The 24,328-nt window shown below is 57.3% G+C and overlaps 3 protein-coding genes across 5 annotated transcripts; 1 reads left to right on the top strand and 2 right to left on the bottom strand.

Moving 5' to 3' along the window:
- Window positions 1-217: 217 nt before the first annotated feature.
- On the bottom strand, window positions 218-14,933 carry KCNJ4 (potassium inwardly rectifying channel subfamily J member 4). 3 transcript variants are annotated; one of them, XM_048048258.2, is made up of 3 exons: window positions 14,028-14,933; window positions 4,840-5,014; window positions 218-3,847 (listed from the first exon to the last, which is right to left on the bottom strand). In XM_048048258.2, the coding sequence occupies exons 2-3, from the start codon at window positions 4,875-4,877 to the stop codon at window positions 2,518-2,520; spliced, it is 1,368 nt and encodes a 455-aa protein (XP_047904215.1). In that variant the 5' UTR covers window positions 4,878-5,014; window positions 14,028-14,933; the 3' UTR covers window positions 218-2,517. The 3 variants fall into 3 exon arrangements, with proteins under 3 accessions (XP_047904215.1, XP_066852434.1, XP_047904216.1); XM_066996333.1 differs by lacking the exon at window positions 14,028-14,933 and adding an exon at window positions 8,190-8,277; XM_048048259.2 differs by lacking the exon at window positions 14,028-14,933 and adding an exon at window positions 5,578-6,956.
- LOC106035865 (endosome-associated-trafficking regulator 1-like) lies at window positions 7,083-8,551 on the bottom strand. The gene has a single exon (XM_013180950.3). It carries the CDS (start codon window positions 8,297-8,299, stop codon window positions 7,172-7,174), a length of 1,128 nt encoding a protein of 375 aa, XP_013036404.3. The 5' UTR covers window positions 8,300-8,551; the 3' UTR covers window positions 7,083-7,171.
- A 3,398-nt stretch (window positions 14,934-18,331) lies between the features above and the next one.
- KDELR3 (KDEL endoplasmic reticulum protein retention receptor 3) lies at window positions 18,332-23,569 on the top strand. The gene is made up of 5 exons (XM_013180900.3): window positions 18,332-18,801; window positions 19,545-19,645; window positions 20,039-20,197; window positions 20,458-20,710; window positions 22,779-23,569. Exons 1-5 carry the CDS (start codon window positions 18,711-18,713, stop codon window positions 22,817-22,819), a joined length of 645 nt encoding a protein of 214 aa, XP_013036354.1. The 5' UTR covers window positions 18,332-18,710; the 3' UTR covers window positions 22,820-23,569.
- The last annotated feature ends 759 nt before the right edge of the window (window positions 23,570-24,328 follow it).

The raw sequence follows: 24,328 nt of genomic DNA, 5'->3' as shown, positions 1-24,328 counted from the left end.
CCCAGTCCTAAACCCCATCTGCATTTGTCTGCGAACGGCTGGGCGAGCCGATTTGCAGACCCCCTTAGAAGCCTTCTCTATGGCAAACAGCCCTCCACGGTGGATTCTGCTGGTGGCTTTCTGTGGGCCGTGTAAAGGAGCCCCCGGCATCTAACCCCAGAGGCGCTTGTCGCGATGAATGCTGCTGTTGCACAAGGTTTGTGAGCCCGTGGCTGGGTGTTCGTGGGGCACGGTTGTGGTGTAGGGCGGTTTATGCCCACATGTGACGTATGCGTGTGTTCCTGGGCACGAGTACTTGATGATTTGGGTGATCACAAGGAGGACGAAGGATGTACCCACCTCTGTGCATTGGCAAAGCGGGGGAAATCTCCCCCACATGTCCTCGTGGGCTGCATCCCCTTGCAGATCAGCCTCCCAGGAGCTACCAGGCTGGGGGATCTCATTGTCCCCCAGCGCTTCCCTCCCTCCCAAAGGATGCTGTACCTCGGTTGGGGGTGCCCAGCCACGTGGGTTCCCCATTTTGGGAACCATGTCCTGGGTGCTCGTGTCCTCGCACACGGAGTCCTTCCCTCTCGGTCCATTAGTTTGTTTCCACTGCCATGGCCAGCGACAGGCAGCCGGCTCTGAAAGCTGTATTGAAAGCCAGGTCAATACCGGCCTCTGTTTATTCCCTCTGGGGAAAATAAATAAATAATAAAGGGAGGGAGGGAGGGACTTTGTTAATTAGCAGCGGGGAGGGGAGGTGGGACAGGGACAGATGCGGAGAAATGAGGCTGGGTATCAAGCTGTACGTGGGAAAAGCCAGGAGGCACCGTGTGGGAAACAAAGGCTTCTCTTGCTTCTTGTACCAATTCTGAACTCATATCGAGATGCTGGCTTTCTGTTCTGTAGATCAGGGCTGAGATGGGACATCATTTCTTCAGCCGTTTCCCTGATAGCACATCTGTTAGGCGCCCAGAGCAGCTTCTTGAGCTTCCCATTTATCTTCCCATCCTCATATCATCTACAGTATTAAATGAGTTATCCCGCTGCTCCTAAAGGGAAAGACTCACCAAGCTTTTGTGTCTTCTGTGAAATGATAGAAAAGTGATGTTAGGTTTAGCGGCAGCTGATGCCCTCCCTTTATGTATCCCAGTTCTTACTCGTACCTATCAATTTTGGGATGGGTGGGTTTTTGTCTTGTTTGTGTGTTGAGCCTTACATCTAGAGCAGTGTTGAGTACATCTCTGCCTCTTCATCAAGCACACCCCTTAGCCTTTCTTGGGCAAAACTCCTGTCGTCTCCAAAGCAGGCAGGAATTTTTGACCCATCCTATTGGAAAAATTAATGCAAATGCATCCCTCCCTCCACACATTGTGTATGCAACATATCCTAGCCCCAGGCACACTCTTTGAGCCTCTTATGGTAGGTCTTTCCCAGAGAGGCCCAGAACAAGGCAGCCTCGAGGCACCGATGCCATACAAACAGCAAACACCAGCATTCATCAGTCTCTACACCGGGCTGCAGCCTTGGGGTCTCTCCTTCGCTTCCAAACCTCCCCCTGGGATATTAGACTTTATTAAAAATAAATAGTTACAAATTCAGTTTTACAGCTGATGGCAGCAGGGAGAAGAACGGAGGAGGTGGAAGGAGCAAGGAGAGGTTCTGCTGTCCAGTCAGGTCACTTGTCTGCCGTCCTGGCCGTGCCATGCCGGGAGCAGTCCGGGCGTGCAAGCACAGGGCCCTGCCTCCCCTGCCAGGCGTCTCGGGGGAGAAGCAGGACGTGTGTTTCGGGAGGACCGGGAGAGCTGGGTCTGAGTCTGTGGAGCCGAGCTGCTTCTGGAGGTGACAGGCGCCAAAAGCCGAGGAGAGTGCAGAGCGGGCTACGTGCAGTGTCCTTCTCTCCTAGCTTGGCGTTTACAGTGGAAGAATATGGATTTCAGTTCTTCATCTGTTTTATGTACAAAGAAAGTCATGTGCAACAAGCAATAAACATGCAAGCAAACCCCTCCCTCCAGAGCCTTCCCCGCTCCCTCCAGGAGTCCTAAACTCTCCTGTCCATCCTCATCTGGTCAGGGCTTAGGTATCACCACTCCTCTCCTCGTGACAATCGTGACTCTTGATAAACACGGGGCCTGCCCACGTTGGGAGGGGCCAGAAAGTCTGTCATTGTCTCAGCCGCAGAAACAATTTCGGGGGGTCCCAGCCTGCCCGTTGAGGGCACAGACTCCTGTCGCCTCTCCAGAGATGAGAAACCAGGCGTGCTCCTCTCCTGTCTCTGGGCAGGCAACGGGTCCTCGCACAAGCTGCACACCCCGGAAGGATCGTGTATCCTAACTCCTCTTCCAGGCGGTATAACTTCATGGGATAGGGAGTATATCAGAGCAGCTCCAGGCCTTGATGTACTCAGGTGTTGAGAGGTGGTCACGGGCGGGTTGTTTTTTTTTTGGTGGGCGAGGGACTTATCCGGCTACGTACGGGTGCAGAACAAAGGAGGAGATGGTGGGCAACGGGTGTAGCACGGGGAGGTTGGAGGAGTTAGATGGCTGACTCCCTGCGGTATGAGATTGTGTCTAGGGGCAGAGTTGCCTGGAGCCGCTCCAGGTCCAGGTGGCTTCCAAAATCCATCATCTGGATGACGCCTCCCTCTTCCTTGGTGCTGCCACCTAATGCCACACCCACTTCATCATCATCTTCATCTTCGTCTTGACTGACAAGAGCCAGCTCGTTCTCATAGCAGAAGGCACTGGGAGGTGGAGGAGAAGGTAGGATAGTCATCTTGCTTTCTTGCAGCTCCCGGGCAGAGCAGCAAGGTGTGCCAGCTACCTCATAGGTCTTGTGAAAGCGCGAATAATCCACTTTGTAGTGGTTCTTCTCCTCAAACACGACTGGTTCAAAACGGTGACCCCAGAGTATTTCACTTGCGAGGTAAGAGCTTCGTGCCTGAGTGGTCATGGCCGTGGCTTCCACCATCCCCTCCAGGATAACAACAATCTCAAAGTTCTCCGTCTCCAACTCCTCCTTGCCAATCCCATAGAGTGGGCTCTCCTCATCGATCTCATGAACAATAATAATGGGCGAGACCAAAAATATACGATCGAGGCCCACATCATAGCCTACATTGAGGTCCCGCTGGTCCAAGGGTAGGTATTCCCCTTCCTCTGTCATGTAGGGCTTGATGAGCTGGGCTCGGACGTGGGCCTCCACAATGTGGCTCCTCCTCAGGTTGCCCACTCGCCACATGAGGCACAGTTTGCCATCCCGCACGGAGATGACCGCGTGGTGACTGAAGAGGAGAGTCTGGGCCCGCTTCTTGGGCCTTGCCATCTTGGCCATGATGGTGCCAATCATGAAGGAGTCAATAACGCAGCCCACGATGGACTGGACCACGACTGCCATGATGGCCAGCGGGCACTCCTCAGTCACGCAGCGGAAGCCGTACCCGATGGTTGTCTGTGTCTCCACTGAGAAAAGAAAAGCCCCCAGGAAGCTGTTCACGTGCATGATGCAGGGCTTGAGGAGAGAGGGGCCACCTCCCACCGCCGGTGCGTTGAGGTCGCCGTGGAAGAAAGCGATGCACCAGAAGAGGAAGCCGAAGAAGAGCCAGGAGACCAGGAAGGCGGCGGAGAAGATCATAAGCATGTACCGCCAGCGCGTGTCCACGCAGGTGGTGAAGATGTCGGCCATGTAGCGCTGAGACTTGTTGCTCAGGTTGGCAAAGTAGACGTTGCACTGGCCGTTCTTCTTCACGAAGCGGTTGCGGTGCTTCCGCCGGGGGGCATGGCCCTTCCCGTTCCGGCTGTGCCCGTTCATGCTGCCCAGCGCGGAGACCTTGTGTCCATCCTCTTCGGTCGAGACGATGCTGTACCTGGAAGAGAAGGGACAGGCAGAGAGATACGTGAAGAGCAACATGCTGGCCCTGGCGTTATATAAGGCTGGGCGTTTCTATTTTCTCCTCTGCTCTCCTCACCGACTCCATTGTGCGTTGGTGACAATGTTTATACACTTCCTGCGCTCAGGACAACTCAGTTGCCACAGCAACGAGCGTGGCTCCCAGCATCCCGCATCCGAAGCCAAAGGTGTAATTTGGAGATCAACAACCAAAGCACTGGCAGTTTCCCTGGGAGAAACTCCCCTCTCTGGGGAGCCTTTGTCCTCCCTGCTCCCCTCCGTCATGGATGGCACCGTTGCACCTCTCCTCGCTGCCAGGAGAAGGCAGCTTCTGAGTGCTTATATGCTGCTGGGTCTAAAGTCGCAGACGCTCCTTAAAGGCGTGATGGCAGAAGATGCTCTGAGCACTGAGGAGATTAAGCTGCCTCTCCCCGAGTGCACAGACCCACCGAGACCACTCTGCCCTCGTCACCATGGCCTCCCAGGACCACTTGGGCTGGCAGTGCCTCCCTCCCACCCCATCACGTTGACAGGTTTGCTGGATCCCTCCAGCATGGCCACCATCCCCCTGGTGCCAAGTGCTCCGTGCTTAAATAGGGTGTTTTCTTCAGGGCAGCCTAACAGCTCCAGCACCATCTGCCATCCTCATCTCATTGGAAAGGGGACGCGGGGCTTCTGCAGTCCTGCTGAAATTGGCAATTTCTGGGCCAGGGCAAGTGTCCAGCACTGCATTGGTACTTTGCTTCTCCTCTGCAGCAGCCAACCCTGATGAGAGCCAAGATCTCCCCCCACATATGGCGCGTTTCAGATTGGAGCCAGAGAAAGGAGCCATAACTTGGAGCAGGAAAGCCCCCGGCAGGTATTTTGAGAATATAATGAGAGATGGGCTGAAGGTAGAGCCTGAGGGACCAGATGAGGCTGCCCAGACCACCTGGTGCAGCAATGGTCCTTGAGATGAAGGCTACTCACCGGTTGACTCGGACGCTGCCCATGGCTCGCTGTATCATCGGGTGTCGGGGGCCAGGGGAGCTCGGAGAGCGTGGGATCTCATGCAGCGGCACTCACGCGGGACCGAGCGGCTCTAGGTTTCACCTCTGGCCAGCTGAGGCCCATGCTGTCATCGCCATTGCTCCTGGGCGTGTGCCTTACAGAGAAGGACAGAGCAAAACTCCGTCAAAGCCCCCCCCGAAAGCACCCATGCTGGGTGTGTGGAGGGTTTGCAGCTCCCAGAGGGGCCTGGTGGTGCCGGGGGACACCACACCACAGCTCTGCTCTGGCAGGTGAAGGGCCTGGTTGACCCTCGGCCTGCAGCCCCCAGCCCAGGTAGAGGTGCTGGCGGGCTGGTCACCGCTCTCCAGATCAAGGACACGACAGCTGAGCAGCTTGCAGGGCCCCTGCCCTGAGCCAATATATTAATATCATAGCTTACACGAGGGCGAGAGCTCAGCCAGTCTAAATACCCCGCACACAAGGACTAACGAAGCACGGACACACGCGGCGGTCCTCAGGGATCTCCGTCAGCCCAGCCTGACCCAGGGGGCATTTAATTCCAGGGAGTGCAGAACATCCCCCCACACACACCAATTTAAAGATGGGAAGAAAAGCAAGTGGGCAAGTGGGAGAGCCAAAAAGGAGAAGTGATGCAAAGGAAGAGCTTAGGGGTAGCCAAGCAGAAGCCGGTTAGAGCAAACAGACCTTGCGACATACCACGCTCGCTGCGGGGAGGACGTCCAGCGGATGTTATGTCCCGACCCAGTCCTCCCTGAACTGAAGGACTGGGAGACCGAAGACTCGAGAGCAGACCTATCCCGCCTGCCCAGAGCTGCTGGGAAGTGAAACGCAGCGAGGGGGGTAATGACTCACAGATTAGGAAGGGCTTTGTACACCCGTGCTAATCCTGCACTGTAACCTTTGGATTACAGCAGCCGGCGCAGAGCACACAGCGTAGACACGGCCAGCCAGTTTGCTTCCTCCCAGCCTCACCGATGAGCAACCAGCGGTTGCCATATCTCGGTCAAATACAAGGATTTCTGGGTCAAACCCAATGTTTAGAGCTTGCTGCAAGAGCGGGGTTTTGTGTGGCTAAGGGTGACCGCCACCTTTCCTGACTTAGGAGCACAGACTGGATGGCAGCAAGGAAGGAGCTCCAGACATCACCTCTGATGTGCAGGCACTGCCGTTGCCATGTCTGTGATGAAGGTTAATCAGCAGTCCCTTCCCCAGAGGCCAAGGTTACTGAGGCAGCTGAAGGCCTGTGGCAACACAACCAGGGCTGTTCAGAGCAGGGACACTATGGGACCATGAGACAGCAGCAGCCTTGTAGTTCGCCACTTACCATGTAGAGGTAAAAGTGAATTTTTGCTCCGCAAAATTCCCATCAGGAAAAACCATGATGCTGAACTCTGCCAGCACCCACCCCTCAGCACCCTACAGCATCCAACTGTTTAAGAAGGGTCCCTTTGGCCAGACATGGAAAATTCTGGTGTGCAGCTGGATAACCTACAGCAGAAACTGAGGTAGGTAACCTAAATTGGTCAGAAATCTTGAGGGATGACTAGGTGACCAAGAAAGGTCACTTTGTGCCCACAGGTGGTCCCAAAAGGATAAAGCTAAGCCACATCTTTGTTGATTACATGGTGAGTTTGGACAGTAGGGTCCTGCTTTCACTTCTTCAGCAGGTGGCAAGGGTGGGCGATTCAGGGATGCTCCTCTCCACCACATCCTCCCCAGCCTCTGCTTTCCCTGGCCGCAGAAATAGGTGCACAAGTTCCAAAGAGACTTCGTATTTCAGGGCCGGGTGAACTGCTGGCTCCACACGAAGAGGAAGGAGGACCCGAGGAACATCTGCCCTCTGAAGCTGTGAGCAGCAGCACCCAGACCTCCGCTCCTTACCTGCCCCAGCTCACCAAGAAGGGGCAAAGGGAAGGGATGAAATGCAGGTACAAGGGCTGTGCTCATCCCCCGTTCAGCTAAGCGAAGGGATGTGTTTAGGAGAACCACATCCCCTGCTGCTGAGCACATGGGAGCCCAAGTCAGCTCTTGCGCAGGCCCACCACAGCTGGGCCTTGCAGCTCAGAGCCTGGGGAGTGCTTGTTTCTGGCTCCACTGTGCCAAAACAGCTACAGCAGTACCCATAATTCATAATTAACCACAAGGAAAGCGTTTCTATGAAGAATAAAGGCTACCAAGATGAACACACGCAGCCCAGCACATGAGAGCAAACATTTTTAGTGTAGGCTGTGGTGGGACACACGTGGCCTCAGTCTGCACGCTCCCCCGCGGGACCCCCACAGCGTTTCGTTCATAGGTCTTTCTCTTCTTCAGCGTCCGAAATTTTGCCTGTAGACTTAAGGAGCTCAGCAACAAAGTTCAGCGACTCTGCTCCAGAGACCAGCTGTCTGATGGACAAGTTCGCACCCGATATTATCTTGTGGAGGCTCTGCAAGGCAAAGTCTATGTTGTGCTTCACCGCCCCCAGGTCCGTGGTCTGGCCTGCTCTCAGGTTTTCGTTCTCCGCCTTGGAGGTCTCCAGCTCCCCCTGGAGAATGATCATCTCCTGCTTCAGCCTCTCCACGTGGCTTTCCGCCTCCAGAGCCCGCTGGGTCATGAGCTGGAGGCTCCGCTCGGCCTGCTGGACGAGGGACTGCAGCCCTTGGGCCTCTCTCTCCTCTTTGACCAGGCTGGCCTTCAGCCGCCTCTCCAGGCTGCGCACCGTGCGCGCCTGGCTCTCCAAGGAGCTCTGCATGCTCCTGACCATCCTCCTGAGCACGTTGTTCTCGTCCCGGAGCACTTTGTAGGTCAGCTGGAGGGAGGGGAGCTCCCTGTCGCCGACGGCCTCCTCCTGCTGCATGTGGGGCTCTGCTGCCCTGCCGTGCTCCGGGTAGGCGAGGTACGGGTTGCTGGCGTGGGCCCACAGGGCGAACGCATCCGGGTGCTTGCTGGTGCCGTGCTGGAGCGAGTCGTAGGGGCCGCACGGTGACGAGCTGGCAGCGTGGGACACGTGCGGCCTTCGGTGCACGGGGAGGTGGTAGGTCCTGGTCCAGCTGTCGTCCTCCTCCTCCGACAAGCTGCCAGACATTTCCGTCCCTTTGTAAAACGTCTCCTGAAACTCCTGAGCGTCCTCCTCAAGCTCCAGTGCGTGCCTGGCCAGCCTCTTGGCGTACATTCTGTTTTTCTCGCCATCTTTCACCACGCAGGAGTGTCTGGGCTTTAAGGGGAACGGGATGGGGACGGGCCCGCCCGGATCCTCCAGCTGACTGTCACCAGAGCTGTCGCGGCTCTTGTGCTGGAGCGGAGGATGCATGGAGTGGCAGGCGTACCTGTAATCGTCGTTGTCACCGTTGTCATCATCATCATCATCATCTTCCAGGTCTTGAGGCTCCGGGCAGGCCCTCTCCATCGCCCCGGAGACGCCAAGCGGCCGCGACATTTTCAGGGCTGCAGGGAACGGGAGGATCCGAACTGCCCTGAGCCCCGGTCCCGCAGGCAGGTGGCACCTGCCCCGTGCCAACCTCTGCAGCCTCGGTGACACCGGCGGGGGACCAGGCGGTCACCGAGGCCCCTCCATTCAAACCAGCAGGGTGTTCGGGTGCGCGCGGTGGGGAGCGGAGGCGGCAGGGAGGGGAGGACCAGGCATCTCTGTCTTTGCTGGGGGGGGCACAGGAACCACCTCGGTCTGTGATGTCACTGCGCAGCTTCCCTGCCCGCTGTGATGTCACGACGAGAATGTGAGGAACCCAGCAGCTACACAAGTGCTTTTTGGTATCGGGGTCCCGCAGAGCCCACCCAGCCTGGGGATGCTGTCGGTGGGTGGAGAGGAGCTGGCAAAGCGACCCGAAACCTCTCGCGGTGCACGGGGAGAGGGATCGGTGGCCCTGGGCAGGCAGCGCGGGGATGGAGACATCTCTGGCAGCAAGAGCAGGCTGCTGGCGCGTTGCTGCCAGCGCTGGCACCAGGCAGGGGAAGGGGACAGGGCTGGCGAAGCAGGAGCGTGCCGCGCAAAGCCGCAGTCGGGGGCACGGAGGCTGATGCGGGAAGAGGATGGAGGGCAGGGACAGAGCACGAATCGGGCTTTAATAAAGACAGGCACCTGGCTAATTCCGTCAGCAACCTGGCAATCGCCGAGCCACGTAAAGTCCACCCTGCCGGCGGCCTCAGCCCGCTGCGCGGGGACACCGCAGCCGTCCCCTCCGGACAGCCCCTCGAGCATCCCGCGGGGCACCTACCTCGGTCACCGGTGGGCGGCTGGGGACACCGAGGCTGCCCTTGCTGCCTCCTGCGAGGCAGGAGGAGCCGAGCGTGGCTGCCGGCAGCCGAGCGGCAGCAGCGCTTTGGGCAGGGCATCGGCCCCGCGGGCTGGCCGCAGACGGGTCCTCGCTGCGCTGCTGCCGCCCCGCTCTGTCCCCTGCTGCCAGCTGGCAGAGGGACCGCTCGTACTGCCGGCCGCCACAGCCTCGCAGCCGCACGAGCCAGGAGACAGATGGAAATAAACCCGCTCACCGCTCCCAGCCCCACGCACCCCTGAGGATGGGACGGCCCTGCCTGTGCAATGGGCTCCCCAAGGTCAGGGGTCGTGCCACCAGCTCACCCCGTGCTCATCAGCATCCTCCCCGCCATCCATGCCAAGGGGACGCCGAGGGGTCCTATTCCTCCCCTGAGACCTAAAACATGAGTCAGATGAAGTGGGAGGGGGCTCGAGGATGTCCCCAGCAAAAGGGGGTGACATTCATGGCCTCAAGTGGCTTGGTCATACAGACCAGGGGAGGAAAGCCTGTCTGAAGGCAGAAATGCAAATCCCCTTCCCACGGGAACGTGCCCAGGGAGCTGGTCCTGCCTCCAGGGACCCATGTGGAGACGGGGCAAACCGGAGGGTTGGTTGGTGGTGATTCCTGAGGACGCCCTCGGTGGGCACAGCGTGGGGGCAGTGGCAGCCCCTGCAGCCAGGCGGGTGGGAGTGCAGGGCCAGCAGACCGGTCCTGTCCCTCCCTGCAGCCTGCCCTCCTTCCCAGCCGCTCCCCATCTCCTGTGCCATCCACAGGGCGATGCTGGGAGCACCACGGCCGTGCCACAGGTGCCCCAGGACACACCATGCTCTTCGCTTTATTGGCACAAGCCATTGCGCCAGGCCCCGAGCGCACCAGCTTGGTCCATGGTGCTTGTCACTTCCCCTTTCTGAGGGATCCGGAGGCTGACAACACCGGCAGCACGCATGGCACCAACACGACGCCTCCATCGCTTGATCCCGTGCTCCTGGTGCAGTGCCTGGCTCGTCCCAGGTTTCCTCCATCCCCTGCCGGAGTGGCTCATATTTGTCAATCTTCCCTCAGCTCCGCGGCGGAGCAGCCTCATGAAGCAGAACAGACAAGTCCACGCCGAAGCACTCCCCCACTTCTCTTTTTATAACAACCGTATCTGGCGCTCCAGGACGTACACTGCGAACGACGACGGTGATGGAAAAATCCCATGGTATTTTTACGCTTTGCTTTATCTGGAGCCGTCTGGCAAATGTTTCCTTCCCGTCTGTGGTCACTGCCTCTCCGACGGTGGCCGCTGCCTTGTACCTTTTCTCCCCTTCACCTGCTGCTCCCTTTGGGGATCGGGACCCTGGCCTTGGGCAGTGCCCAGCAGACCTGCAGCCGCTTCCATTTTTTCCTCTCCATCCCCTTTGTGGCTCCAGCCGGGGAGCTCCTGGTCCTCCCAAATCCTCACGGGGTCAACGGCAGTGCTCGGAGGGCAGCGGGGTGCCGCGGGGATGTGCTGCGTGGGCTCTGCAAGTCCTCCTCGGCCCCACTCCTCCGTAGCGTGGCTGCCGTGGGGGAGAGCAAGAGGCAAGTGGTGTAGGGCAGGTGAGGGGAGGAAGCTGGAAGCAGCTCCATGCCATTTTTATATACACACTGCTGCCTTTTCCTTCAATAATTATAAATAGATCAAGTTGGTGCCAGCAGTCCCCATCTGCCCCGCGAGGCACGGCGAGCTGACCAGCTCCTCGGCGCGACCTGCTCTCCCCAGGGGGCTTTGTGGATGTGCCTGTGTCCGGGTTATGTTTTGGGGTGGAGTGAGAGAGGGGATTTTTCCCCCCTGAGAAGCCCTGGAGCCTGGGCATGGGTAATATGAAAACAAAACAAAATGATTTGAAGTTAAACCATCTCAGTGTGTGACTCAGAGCTATTCATAGCTCTCCGAAGCCAGCTGCAGCAACAGAGCCAGAAGGATTCTGCCCGTATTATTATTCCAATTACCATCTGAATTAAAAGTTTGAGCAGTGATCAGCCCACATACCGACGGGAGGGGGAGAAGAGAAAGAGGGAGAGAAAGGGAGAAAACACAGATAAAAATGGGCTAGGCGCAAAGGTCCCCGGCATGACACAGCCAGCAGCAGAGGTTGCAGCATCCCCTCCCCTGGCCCCTGCCCGCTCCCACGCCTGCCCGCCCGCCACCGAGCTGCTCCCACCCATGGCACTTGTCCCCTGTCCCCTGTCCCTCCAGCACCAGGGACGAAGGCTTGGAGAGCACCGAAAAGCCTGTCACCTCCCCGCGGGAGGAAACCCTGCTCTTACACCCAGCCCTGGCTCAAACAGGAGGCGCCAGGGATGGGCACTCGCTCTCCTTGTAGCTGCAGAGCTCCTGACCCCCTTGTTACGGGTCCTCGCCATGTCCCTGCATCCCCACAACACTTTCAGGCTTTCCCCAGCCCGTCCTCAGTGCCACCGCCAGCCTCTGACATCCCCGTGGCCTCCTGGCGCGCGCGTGGCAGAGCCATGCGGGCTCACGGGGCCGTGGCACTGCTTTCCCCTCCTCTGCCTTAAAGTAACTATTGAAGCCCCTTTTTCTTTATTTTTCCATAATTCCCTTTTCCCGCAATTCCCTTTTTCTCTGCGCAAAGGGTGATGCAGGCTGGGATGGACGGAGAGGGTGAGAAGCCGTGCACGTTGCGGTGGGAAGGGGGCAAGGCACAGAGGCTCTGGCAAAGTGCATAGGAGGGGACAGCTCCCCAAAACGGTGACCTGGCCGAGGGGGAAGCAGGGGAGGAAGAAGAGGGGATGAAGGCAGGGAACAGGCAGCGGAGGGCAGGCAGGGGCAGGGCAGAGGGGATGCCGCACGGGCACGGGATGCTCGTTGCGTCGGGGCTGGCCAGGGAGAGGGGCCGGGGTCTTTTCTTGGTGTCTTTGGCAGGGGACGGCGTGGGGGGTGCCGCCTCCCTCGTTTTCACACAGCGCCAGGCTCCCTGCTGGAGCTTTTCGGGAGAAATGTTGCCATAGAAATAAAGCAGCGGGACGGACGGCTGGGGCAGGCCCTCCGCCACGGCGGCGGTGCTGGCACAGGTGGGGTGGGCGCGGAGGACCCCCCGGCCAGCCGGGGGACCGGCATCTCTGCCAAAAACAGGCAAAAACTGCTGGGTCGGGGAGCAAAGCCAGTGCCCTCGACACCCCTCGTCAAAGCGCAGCGCCTTTGGGATCCTGCACGACCCGCGCCACGCGCACAGAGCGAGCGCGAGCAAGGGGCCGGCACGTTTGTGAGCAGCGGATCGATCATGAAGACACGCGGCCATCTATCGATCCCCAGCCGCCGTCGGGTTAAGCGAGCCCGATGCGATAACGCAACGGACCCGATGCAATAACGCAGCGACCCAGGAAAGTGGGAACTCGCTGACGGCGGATTGCCATTAAGCGCCCCGCGCCGGCATCAGTGCTGATGTCAGCCAGGGCCAGGTGGCCGTCACCGCGTCCCCCCCGTCCCGCCACCGCCCCCATGGCCGATGCCACCCCGGGGACGTGGTGGGTGAGCGCTGAGGTTCTGGGCGGCCAAATGGCCAGGGGGACCCTGGCTTCCCCGGCCACCACCAGCCGAGGAGGGGGAGAGGAGGGAGAAGGGGAAGGCCGCGGCAGGGGAAGCGGGAGATCAGCCCTCTCCCGTTCATCCTTTCCGCTGCCGTCCCTCGCCATCCCCACCAGGCTCCCGTTTCCCTCTCAAAGCCCAAATCCCAGCTATCCTCAGTGTTATTATTGTTGTGGGCAGCCACAAACAGGGGTGGCCACGTGCTGGGGTGACTCAGGCATCGCTTCCGACGGCAAATGAAGGGGGGCACATCCCCATGGCTTCATTGAGCCGTGCTCCCTGTGCACCTCCCTGCCCCCTCCAGGCTCCTGGTGACCCCAACCTGATGGAGACATGTGTAGGGCCGTCCTCACGCCCAGCACCTCCTCCATGCATCCGAGACCATGGGTAACCACGGAGGGGAGAAATGGCAGAGGGAAGGAACGGCAGAAGGAAGGAATGGGAGAAGGAAGAGACCCCAGAGCTTTGCCGTGGAGGAAGCGAGGGCTGGGTGATGGAGACAGGAGATTGCAATCTCCTGGGGGAGGGAGGACATCGGGGGCTGAAGGTGGCACCCAGTGGCCTGCCCATGCCACGCAAACCTGCCCACCGGCCCCACACCTGTGGGATTTCTCTGGCATTTTGCTCACGGTTTCCTGAGCTCCTTCACCCAAAACCTGCACCCAGAAGACCCTTTGCACAGGGCTTGTCTGGGACATGTTGGACCACCCCCGGCAAGACCAGCCAAGCTGGGACTCTAAAAGCTTGAACGGTCAGGTCCAGAGCCCAAAAAGCTCCATGCACAGATGGAGAGCCCACACGTCTGCTTCAGCCCCGTCTGCACCCCATTTTTTGGAGAACACATTTCCAGTGTCGTACTTCTCCAGGCTGAGGGATCGAGCCTGGACCGGCACACGCGGACGGATGCGATGGTGCAGGCTGGCCCACGGAGCAGGAGAAATAAAAGGCGAGCAGGAGCCAGCCCGAGGCAAGCAGGAGCTAAGCAAATAGTGGGAGCTGAGAACACGAACGAGTTACCTGCAAAGCGAGGGAGGTGCAGGTGGCGAGGTGAGAGGAGGAAAGTTGGGGAGGCTGACGAAGAGGTGCGCGCTCGTGCCCTCTGCCCCGGCACGCTTCGTTAGCTGTATTTACATCTGCCGTGCACACAGGCAACTTTGTTATTCACTGGCACACTCGCATGAAGCCACGCATATCTCACTAAGTTATATTTATAGCCGTTCCTCAGAGCTAGCGCGGATGAAACGAGGCAGTATTTTCGCAGGAAAAACCTTCCCGTTGTCGTGCTGGCACCGGGAGCCGCGCTCCCCAGCGCCGTCTCTTACCCGCATCCCGCCGGGGGCCGCCTGCTCGAGCCGTGGGGAGCCAGCATCAGAGGACGGGGAGAGCAGCCGGTGCCTCCATCTCACCACGAAACGCCTCAGCTCGCCTGGACGGAGGAACCCGGCAGGTTTCTCTTCAGCCCCCTCTCGCCTTCGGGCTGTTTTCTTTCCCGAGGAGCCCCTCGCTCGCCGTGCCCTGCTCCTCTCCTCCTGCCTCTGCCTCTCCTCAGCGTGCTTTGCCCTCGGGAGCGTCCATCCCACGAGCTCTGGTGCGCTCGCAGCTCGGCGACGAGTTCTGCTCTGCCCCCTCCTGCCCCTACCCTCCTGCCCTTCTTTTCTCCCCCTGCGCCTCTGCTGCTCCCCTGCTCTCTCCCCCAAAATTTCCACGCCGCCTCTCCCGTTCCCCCGTCCTCCCCGCTCCACGCTGCTCCTTTCCCTGGCTCCCTCTCCCCCTCTCTGATTGCTATGCAGGCTGTAGCTAAGAAGTCAGTAACTCCGTGGTAGGATCCAACAGCTTTCCGCTACTTTAGCCCATCCTTGCGTGTGATCTCAGAGCCATGGATACGCGCTGCGGAGCTGCCATGGGGGAGACGAGAGCGCAACCATCGGCAGCGGGAAGGGGACGGCGGGGACGGCGGGTGCCCCCCGGGGAGGAAAGCCCCAGGTTCTGCCACCAGGCCGCGGCGAGGGGCTGCTGTCCCCATGGACGGGGGGATTTCTCCACCCGAATCCCCCGTGCCAGGCTGGGACCTCGCTCTGAGCGGGGACCCGAGTCCCCAGTGGGTGCCGAGCGTTCACCTTGGGGGATCTGCGCCAGGGAGCTCCCCGGGGGTCCCTGCTGCCTGCAGCACCTCAGGGGCTTTGGAGAGGTCACCTGCTGGGGACGAGCAGGAAGATGAGGGACAGGAGGGCAGCACGCTGCCCTGCAGGGGCCAGGAGGCCTCAGCTCGCTCTCCAGCTCCAAATCCCTACTGGAACAACACCTGGAGGGGACAGAAAAGACCAAAGCCCACTGCTCTCCTTTGTGTCTCCTTTGGAGGCCGTGACCCCCCTCCCAAAATCACCCCCCGGCACGTGGGACACCGCCGGCACCCCCCTGCCGGCATCTGTGAGCGTGGTACCTGGAAAAGCAGCACCGGGAGGAGCAGAGGGTATTTTTAGCACCTCTCGGCGCCGATCCGCAGCTGCGAGCGGGGAGCGCAGCCAGCACCCTGCAGACAGCCAGCTCCGCTCCGCTGGGCCTGGCTGCTCCCTCCGTCCCCAGCCTCCCCGTCCCCAAGGGGACCTACCCAAGGGGTTGTTCTCCATCACCACCGGGGCCGCGGCTCTTCCCAGGGCTGCCCCCCAGCCTCCTGCTGTCACCGTGGTGGCTGCACCCCAAAAGGCGAAGCCTCCTGGCACCTTACGCACCCCTGCAGCCCTTTGGCTCACCCCAAAACCTCACCGTGGTCTTCCTAAATGAAGACGGGGAGAAACGCGCTGCCACGGCGGTTCCCTCCACCTGGGTGAAGAGCTGCAACCAGCACGCGGCGTTGGCAGGGCCATGGGGATGGACGTGGGGATGTCACACCGAGGATGTCACCAGCCCCTGGCCGCCCTCGCAGCACCGGGGTGCCGTGCCCCGGCCACCCCAGGCCCACCGGCCCCAGCAGCGGGGTGGCTCACACTCGCCACCCCCGCCCGTCTCCACCGGCACCGTCTTTAATAAGAAGCGTGGAATATTTTAGCACCTATGGAAAAGCCACCACAGACGGTGGTGGCAGCCGTTGCCAGGGAGACGGTCCCAAAAATAGCCCCACTCCGCCAACCTTTCCCGGTGCTGCTGTGGGGATGGGGGAGGCAGGGGGCAGGGGGGTGGAGGGGTGGAAGGTGGGGAGGAGGGAGGGGTGGAGGGGTGGAGGGGTGGGTGGAAGGATGGACGAAAGGAGGGATGGAAGGGTGGATGGAGAGGTGGAGGGATGGGTGGAGGGACGGAAGGAGGGAGAAATGGATGGAGAGGTGGAGGGATGGAGAAGTGAAGAGATGAATGGAAGGACGAAGGTGTGTATGGAGAGGTGGAAGAAAGATGGATGGATGGGTGGATGGATGGATGGATGGATGGATGGATGGATGGATGGATGGATGGAGGAAAGGTGGGTGGGTGGGTGGGTGGGTGGGTGGGTGGATGGATGGATGGATGGATGGATGGATGGATGGATGGAGAATTGGGTGCATGGATAGATGGATGGAGAATGGGATGCATGGTTGGGTGGATGGATGGATGGATGCAGAAGAGGTGGAAGGAAGGAAGGATGGGAGGATGGGAGGATGGGAGGAAGGAAGGAAGGAAGGAAGGAAGGAAGGAAGGAAGGAAGGAAGGAAGGAAGGAAGGAAGGAAGGAAGGAAGGAAGGAAGGAAGGAAGGAAGGAAGGAAGGAAGGAAGGAAGGAAGGAAGGAAGGAAGGAAAGGAAGGAAAGGAAGGAAGGAAGTAGGGGAAACAGGAGCTCCAGGGAAAGGTGAGCAGAACCTGACCCCTCTCCTGCCTGGGGATGAAGCCAAGCACCAGAACCATGCCAGCAGCCCATGGCTGGGCACCCAAGGTCCTGCTTTCCTGCCACACCACCTGAAGCCAACACGAAACCTTGAGCCCTCTCTGTCCTGGGCAGATCTGACTCCAAGTGATAAAGCAGCCAGCAGAGCACTGGACTCTTCAGCACCCACCAGGCCCCCCCTACCCCTCCCTCCAACCATCCCACTGCTGTCCCCAGTGCCCCAGCACACTGATACTGCAGCAGCGCCCAGCACAGCCCGCAGAAGCCTTCCTGGTGGCAGAAAATAAACGCTTTAGCAAGAAGGGTGCCCAATGTGTCCCCTCTTCTTGGTGCCATCGCCTTGCAGGATGGGCAGGGTTGGGAGGAGACCCTCGACGGAGCTGCTGCCACCTGGCCCCTGTTTGAGCAAGCCTCTCAAACCGGCGCAGGCAGAGAGGGAAACCCAAAAATAGAACTAAAGGGGAAAAAAAAAAAAAAAAAAGAAACCCAACAACCCCAAATTCCCGTTTTTAATGCCAAATCCCAGCTCGCTCTCCTCCCTGTCACCCTGGCGACATTCCTTGCAGTCGCCATGGAGACGGGAGGCATGGAGAGAGCATCACCGCGCGGGGTGGTGGCAGCGCCCGGCAGTATTTCGGGAGGCAGGGAGACACTGGGTGCGAGGTGCTTCGTGTGGCGGCAGGGAGGGAGGAGGGGAGGTTTATTTTTGCTTGCTCCCACTTGGTGTGCCAGATTATCCTTCTCGAAGCGCCCGGCGGCTGGGCGCCCCTCGCCAAGCTGGTGGTGGCCTTCCCGTGAAGTCCCCGTGGTCACCTCGCCCGGCGGTTCCCGGTGCCACTGCTGGAGATCGGCTCTTGTTAGGTCTGGGGAAGGCACGAGGTGATGAGGATGACCCTCCAGCACCCGCAGTACTCTTACTGATGACCCTCCACCGAGGAGGATCGGGTTCACCCCCTGAATGGGTCAACAAGCAAAGCACCAGAGGATGACGAGGGCTCTCAGGCGTCGTTCTCCAAGGGCTGGGAGGGGGTCCTAAATCCTCCATCCCACTCTGCGCACCCTGCCTCGTTCCCTCGCAGGTGGAAGCCCTCGTTTCTCTGCGATCCGCGGGTGTTTTCCAGCCCAACCTGCAAACGCGGCTGGAGAAGCCCGGCACGGCAGGTGCTGCAGCGGCAGGGAGGGAAAACCCACAGCCAGCGCGATGGGCAGGGAGCAAATGTATGCAAATGCATTCAGAAAGGAAGCCGGGGATGCTAATAGGCTTGTTAGTAAGCACCGGGAATAATATTTTTACGCTTTAATCATTAGGGACGCTACTCCGGGCGAGCCCAGAGGGATGCGCCCGTAAGGGAGGGAGACCTGAGCGAAGCGGCCGGGGGCGAAGGCTGGGCACGGGGGGCAGCGGCTGCAGCACCCTCCTGCCCCTCTCGACACCCCGAGACCCCATGAGACCCTACTGAAAGAATAGGGCTTGTCTGGCCAAGTTTCTGGGTGCATCCAGGCTCAGTGATGGTCCCTCCCCAGTCCCCTGCTGCTAATGGGTAAAGATGGCAGCACCGACGTGCCCCTTTCTCGCGACGCGCACCTCGCTTTATTCCTGCTGCACCAACGGGACACGAGGTCACAGCAGCCCGATAAGTGGCGTTCCCTCTGCCTTTGCTCCTTTAAGGACGCTTCCACGTGTAACTTGAGACAAGTGGGGGAAAAGAGAGGAAGGGGAAAAAAAAAAAAAAAAAAGGAAAAGGGAAAAATAGCGCAGTTACTCCCGCCTCCGCCTCCTCCTTTGCCTCCTCCCCGGCCAGCGGGAGCCACGTCACCCAGCACTGGCTTTGGGGCTGCTCAGCCCAGCCCGGCTCGGCCGACGGGACAAAACCCAACTTTGCCCAGGCCTTGAAGGTTTGGGGAGGGAGAAAATCCCCACGGTGGGGACATCAAGGCAGGGGGACGCCCGGCCTGGAGGGCAGAGCAGTGCAGGGGGAAAGGCGCTTGGAAGGGGGGCTGAGCTTTCCTCTGCCAGAAGAAGAGAGCTGCAGGCTGCGGGAGGAGGAGGAGGAAAGTTCAGCAGGACGCGAGCGCGCGCTCGGCCGAGGATAAAGCTCCCCGCGGGGTTTTACGGCTGCCCTCGCCCACCACCGCCAAGGAGCCCCGCTCCGCCATGAACGTCTTCCGCATCCTGGGGGACATCTCCCACTTGCTGGCCATCATCATCCTGCTGCTGAAGATCCACAGGTCCAAGTCCTGTGCTGGTGAGTGCCAGGGAAGGAGGGGACCCTGCCCAGACAACGACTGCACCCAGTCCCTTCAGGGGCATCAGCCTCCTCCTCCTCCCTTGGGCTGCCTCCCTGCTGCTTCTTCCACCTTTCTCCCGCCCCTTGCTGGTAGCCCTGGGTGGGTTTTTTGCCAAGCTCCAGCCCCAGGGCTTTGCTGCAGCTTGCAGGAGCCTCCACCGGCCCAGCACAGGGCGGTTTCCCGGCCAGGAGGGAGAAGGACGTGCTGGAAGGATGTGATGTGGCACAGCACGCCGCCGCCGTGCAGGTGTTTGTCTGGGGGCGATGAAGGGAAGGGGAGGGCGGTAAGGTGGAAAAGGAGAAGCTGCGGTGGCACCAAAAGCAATCACCTCCAGGGGAAAGGTGCTGCTCCAGGCTGGAGGCCCTGCCAGAGAGCAAGCAGGCACCGGAGGCTGCTCGGGCAAGGGATGGGGAGAGGCAGTTTCCCGCAGGCAGATTTTGTTCGGGGTTCAGAGCCGCAGTGACTCAGCAGCACCCATCCCACAGCGACTCCCCGGTGTGGCAGGTGTCACAGCACACAAACCCACGGCAGGGCGGGCAGGCGTGTGGAGGGAGCCAGGAAGGGAATGGAAAGGGTTTTTTCTTGGTGGTGAGGCCGGCCGTGCGAGTGTGCGGCTGCTCTCAAAGAAGGCACGAGGCAAAACCTGCACCCGAAGGCATTTTCCTCTCACTTGCCCTGCCCTCCTCTCCCCGCCATGCAGGTATCTCTGGGAAGAGCCAGATCCTTTTCGCCCTCGTCTTCACAACCCGCTACCTGGACCTGTTCACAACCTTCATCTCCGCCTACAACACCGTGATGAAGGTAAGGAGGGGCAGCATGGAAACAGAGGTTTCCCTCGGCTCGCCATGGTTTCTTGGGGAAGGAGAGGTTGCACATTCACCACGCTGTTTTTTCGGCCAGAGGGAGGAAGGAGAAACTTCATCTCCTCCAACCGTCACCAAAACTACAGTGGGTTGTACGCAGAAGGGCAGCTAAAGGTGCTCCCTTTGGTGTCACCAACCCTCCATCAACCACAAAACCCCCTCACTGCAGTGAACGAGGGAGCTGGGCCTGTCACATTTAGTCCACCAAAAGCAGAACAAGATGCATTGAACCAAGGCTGGGCACCCTTGTGCAGCAGGAACATTAACAGTCGGCTCTCTTCAAGCACTGGTGGGGCGATCAAAATATCGCCATCTTCCTTCCCTCCCCCAGGTCATTTTTTTGATATGCGCCTACGTCACCGTGTACATGATCTACGTGAAATTCCGGAAAACGTTTGACAGCGAGAACGACTCCTTCCGCCTGGAGTTCCTGCTGGTCCCCGTCACAGGCCTGTCGTTTCTGGAGAACCACAGCTTCACCCCCTTGGAGGTGAGGAAACCGTGGGGCAGGGGAGGGGAGGGGAGGGACGCAGCAGCCCGACGCTGCCCAAGAGAGTTAGGAGGATGTTAAAGAAATGAGATTTTTATTGCCGAAAGCACGAGGGAGGCGATGTTGGCAGGCCTCAGAGATCACACCACCTCTGGAGCCGCTCAGCGCCATCTTCTCTCATCAGTCCCAGGGTGGTAGGCCCATCCTGCTCCGGGCCATACCACAGGCGAGCCCACGTCCTCACCGCCTTGATTTCGCAGATACTCTGGACCTTCTCCATCTACCTGGAGTCCGTGGCCATCCTCCCCCAGCTCTTCATGATCAGCAAGACCGGGGAAGCGGAGACCATCACGACGCACTACCTTTTCTTCCTGGGCCTCTACCGCGCCCTCTACATCGCCAACTGGGTCTGGCGCTACCACACCGAGAAGTTCTACGACCAGATCGCTGTGGTGTCCGGGGTGGTGCAAACCATCTTCTACTGCGACTTCTTCTATCTCTACGTTACCAAAGGTAGGTGAAAGGGTTGGTATGAAGCCGAAAATGTTCATTCGGCCTTCTTGCAAGGGATGGTGGAGCTGCAGCTTGCGCTGTTAATCCTGACTTGAGTTTATCATTTACTGTATTTGTGTAGAAATTAAACCAGAGCTCAGCCTGGTTTAACCCACCCTAGGAAGTTAACAATTTCGGCATATTCACTTCCATGTACGTTTTGACAGATTATGTATGAATCACACAAAAAAAAAAAAAACCTAGAGGGGGGAGGAAAAAATAGCCGCAGGCAGACGACGTACCTGAGAAAGCAACTGCAGACATATGGAGGTTTTATTAAGCCTACTTTTTCTTTTGGTGTAAAAGATGCAGCGTTCCCAAGAGCTGATTCTGTAGGAAGGCAGGCATCTGCATGTACAAGACACTCCCTTCTGTTTGCCAAAACCAGATGCCCCTTCTGCTGCAGCGCTGTGCTTTGGTAAAGGGCTGCATACCAGAGCTAAGGAGCTCATCGCGGGCACAAAATTTGGTAGCACGGCTTGCTGAGACTGAAAAAAAAAAAAGACTCACTTTTCTGTTGAGGAGGGTGGAATTTGACAAAATGTAGCCAAACGAACAAATATTTTCTTCTTTGTTCGCATTCCCCGACTAGGCTGCCAAAACCAGTAGGGACAAGCCTGTGTTTGACGTTTTGAGGGATGGACCTTTAGGGGCTTCACGCAATATTCCTGCTGATGGAGAGGTGACAGGAGCATTGAGCAGGTTAAGCACATTAAGACTTTCTTCCATCATTGAAAAAATCTTTGTGGCTAGAAAACTACTTTGTAAAACCACCATCAAGGCGCTCCACGTCAATTCCTTTTTTTTTTTTTCCCCTCCACTAATTCCCATTTTAGCTTCACTTAATTCATATGTCCTGCGTCCTTCTACATTTTGTTAGAAATCCATACCCTTTGCAGGTGTGGAAGGTGGAACAAAAGGGGAGGAAAAAGAACCAACTGCTGGCTTTCAGCGTCGCAGCACTAGCAACAAAGCCACAAAATTTAGATACAGGAGGGAAGAGAAAAAAAAAACACATTTGTCCCTGGGACATCACAGCAGACAGAGAATCGCCTATTTTTTTTTTCCTCCCCTCTTTCATTTTACACCAGTTTCTGGATCATGGGGAAGAAAAGGTGACTGGAGATATGCAAATACTCCGCAGTCATTTATGGAAACCAGAAATATTATAGCAGGTTGCATCTCTCTTACACTCTTGCAAAAAAAGCGTCTTTTCAAAACATTTCTAACACAGAGGAGCTCAGACAAAAGGGCAGTGATTCTGATAAGAAAAGCAAGGATGTGTTATATAAAGAAGCCTATTTAATAAGGCTTCAGAGCCGATACCAAAGCATTGTAAAGGGATTTTTATATAATGCAAGTTCTCTTTATCTTGTTTTCAAAACTCGATGAGCCGCTTTCTGTTTAACACAAGGACCTGAAAGATATTTGGAGGAAGCTTTCAGCTCCCAAAAGCTTGTGTTTCACAGAGCAGTTGAGGGTGGGAGCACCCGGCGGGGATCATCTGATCCAGCCCCCTGCTGACAGCAGGGTCACCTAGAGCAGGTTCCTCGAGGCCACGTGCAGTCAGGTTTTGAGCATCACCAGGGTGGAAGCACCACAGATCTGTGGGCAACCCGTGCCAGCATTTGACCGTCCTCACAGTAAAAAATAAAAATAAAAGCACACCATTTTTTCACGTGTTTAAATGGAATTTCCCATTGCTTCTTACCTGCCGCTGGCCACCACCAAGGGGCCTCCTATCCAACCCGCCACCATCAGATGAGATGAGGCGTGCTGGGGGTGGGTCTGGCCACAGGCCATATATTTATGGCATGTTCTCTATTAAAAAATTAAATAAAACCAAAAATGCACCAGGGATAGAACAGCGGAGTCCACGTGACATCATCAAGAAAAAAAAAAAAAGGGGAAATTTTGGTTTGCAAACCTGACAACCCACTATCTAGCACTCCAAACTGCAGGTTCAGGAAGCGTTTCATTGTTTCAGGAATATTCCTTCCTTACCTTCTCTTTCTCTGTCCTTTCATAGTCCTAAAAGGGAAGAAGCTAAGTCTTCCAATGCCTGTTTGAAGACATTTCCACAGGCAACACAAGAAATTCCGAAGATGAAGCGCTTACGATGACAGCTTTCCTTTCCTGGCCCTTGTCGACTGAAGAATGGCTCAGCTGAGCTTCACTCCAGTGCCAGGCAGACAACGAGGCCTGGAAAGCCGGTCTGCTTTTCGTCTGGACGAGACTTTCCCTCCACTTTTTTTTTTTTTGTATTTCTTCTTACTTGAATTTGGTGCTATTAAGTAGTGCTGGCCAATACTAAGATAGTGCAAATCATTCTCTCCCTGCTCTTCTCAGCACCCACCTCCAAAACATGCCTCTGCTTTGACCCTGAGGCACGACAGGGAATAAAAAGGGAAATAAAAGGTCGCCGCCTGTTAGCCCTTCAGCAAGTGCCTTTAGTAAAGGGAACGCTTTATTATTAAGTCTGGTTAAGATACGCAAAGGCCACTGGCTCATTGCACACGTGGCCACATCTGACAGCAGATGCTATTGCTGTTTTAACCACGAATTACCAGCCCCCCAAAGTTAACTGTGCCTGAACCCCATTCTCCTCAGGGCCTCCAGTCTTCCAGTGCCACAGGTATTCAAACCCCGCTCACCCACCTCCAGTGACAGTTCGTGTCCTACAAATAAGGGATGTTTCGATTAAAATCAGAGGGTTGCCAACAGATGTTTCCCACTCCTTGGATGTGACTTTTGTCAAGAACTGGGAAGAATGGGGGCAAAGACTGTTTTACACTCCAAAAATAAAGACAAAGCTCACAATTTTATTGACAACAGTGTTTTTATTTATACCTACAAAAGAAAACAAGATGGTATCAAAAGGACAATTTACAAACTAAGAATAGTAACATAGCTCTTAGTATCCTGTGTCTGAACACCACAGATCTATGAATCTCTCAATTCAAGTCTTCATTAATACAACAGGAATGTGTTCAGAGACCAGCAAGTGTGAAGCAAGATGCTGATCCCACACAAAGCCACTAACCCTTCCATTGTTCAGAGAAGTCCAAACAGTAAATTTCTTCAGGAAGTGGGAGGGGAGGAGACACCCAAGTCGTTTGACACTCCCACAGAACTTTTACAGCTCGAAAACAATGCAAACACTACTAGACGCTAATGCTTTACCAACAAGGGCCCTCCAGCTGGTATATGGAACAGAGCAGCGAGCACCAGGTGGGACAGGGGCAGCACATGCCACGGTGCGTTTATGCAGTCAACATCTGGTTAACACTCTGAACTGAACCGAGACCCTGGACTTCAGCTGACCTCAGTGACAATAAAGCACTGCAGGACTTGGCATGTTACATTTACGTGTGCACAAGTCCCCCCCAAAAAGAAGTGAAAGCTATAGCAGACTATAAGGCAGCTTTGGTGGTCCAGAGACCCTTTTTAAAGCCAGTCAGCAAGATGTCCTACTCCTACACCCCTCAAACACATTTCTGCATCAAATTCATAAATTTTTTTAAAAAGGTAAAAATAAAATATAGCTCTACACTTGCTTGTGAGGGAGGCCAAAGACAG

Source organism: Anser cygnoides, chromosome 1 (assembly GCF_040182565.1).
Source record: "Anser cygnoides isolate HZ-2024a breed goose chromosome 1, Taihu_goose_T2T_genome, whole genome shotgun sequence".
In the NCBI taxonomy this organism is placed as follows: domain Eukaryota; kingdom Metazoa; phylum Chordata; class Aves; order Anseriformes; family Anatidae; genus Anser; species Anser cygnoides.
The sequence above is the reverse complement of the archived record's forward strand: the minus strand, read 5'-3'. Positions and strand labels throughout refer to the sequence as shown.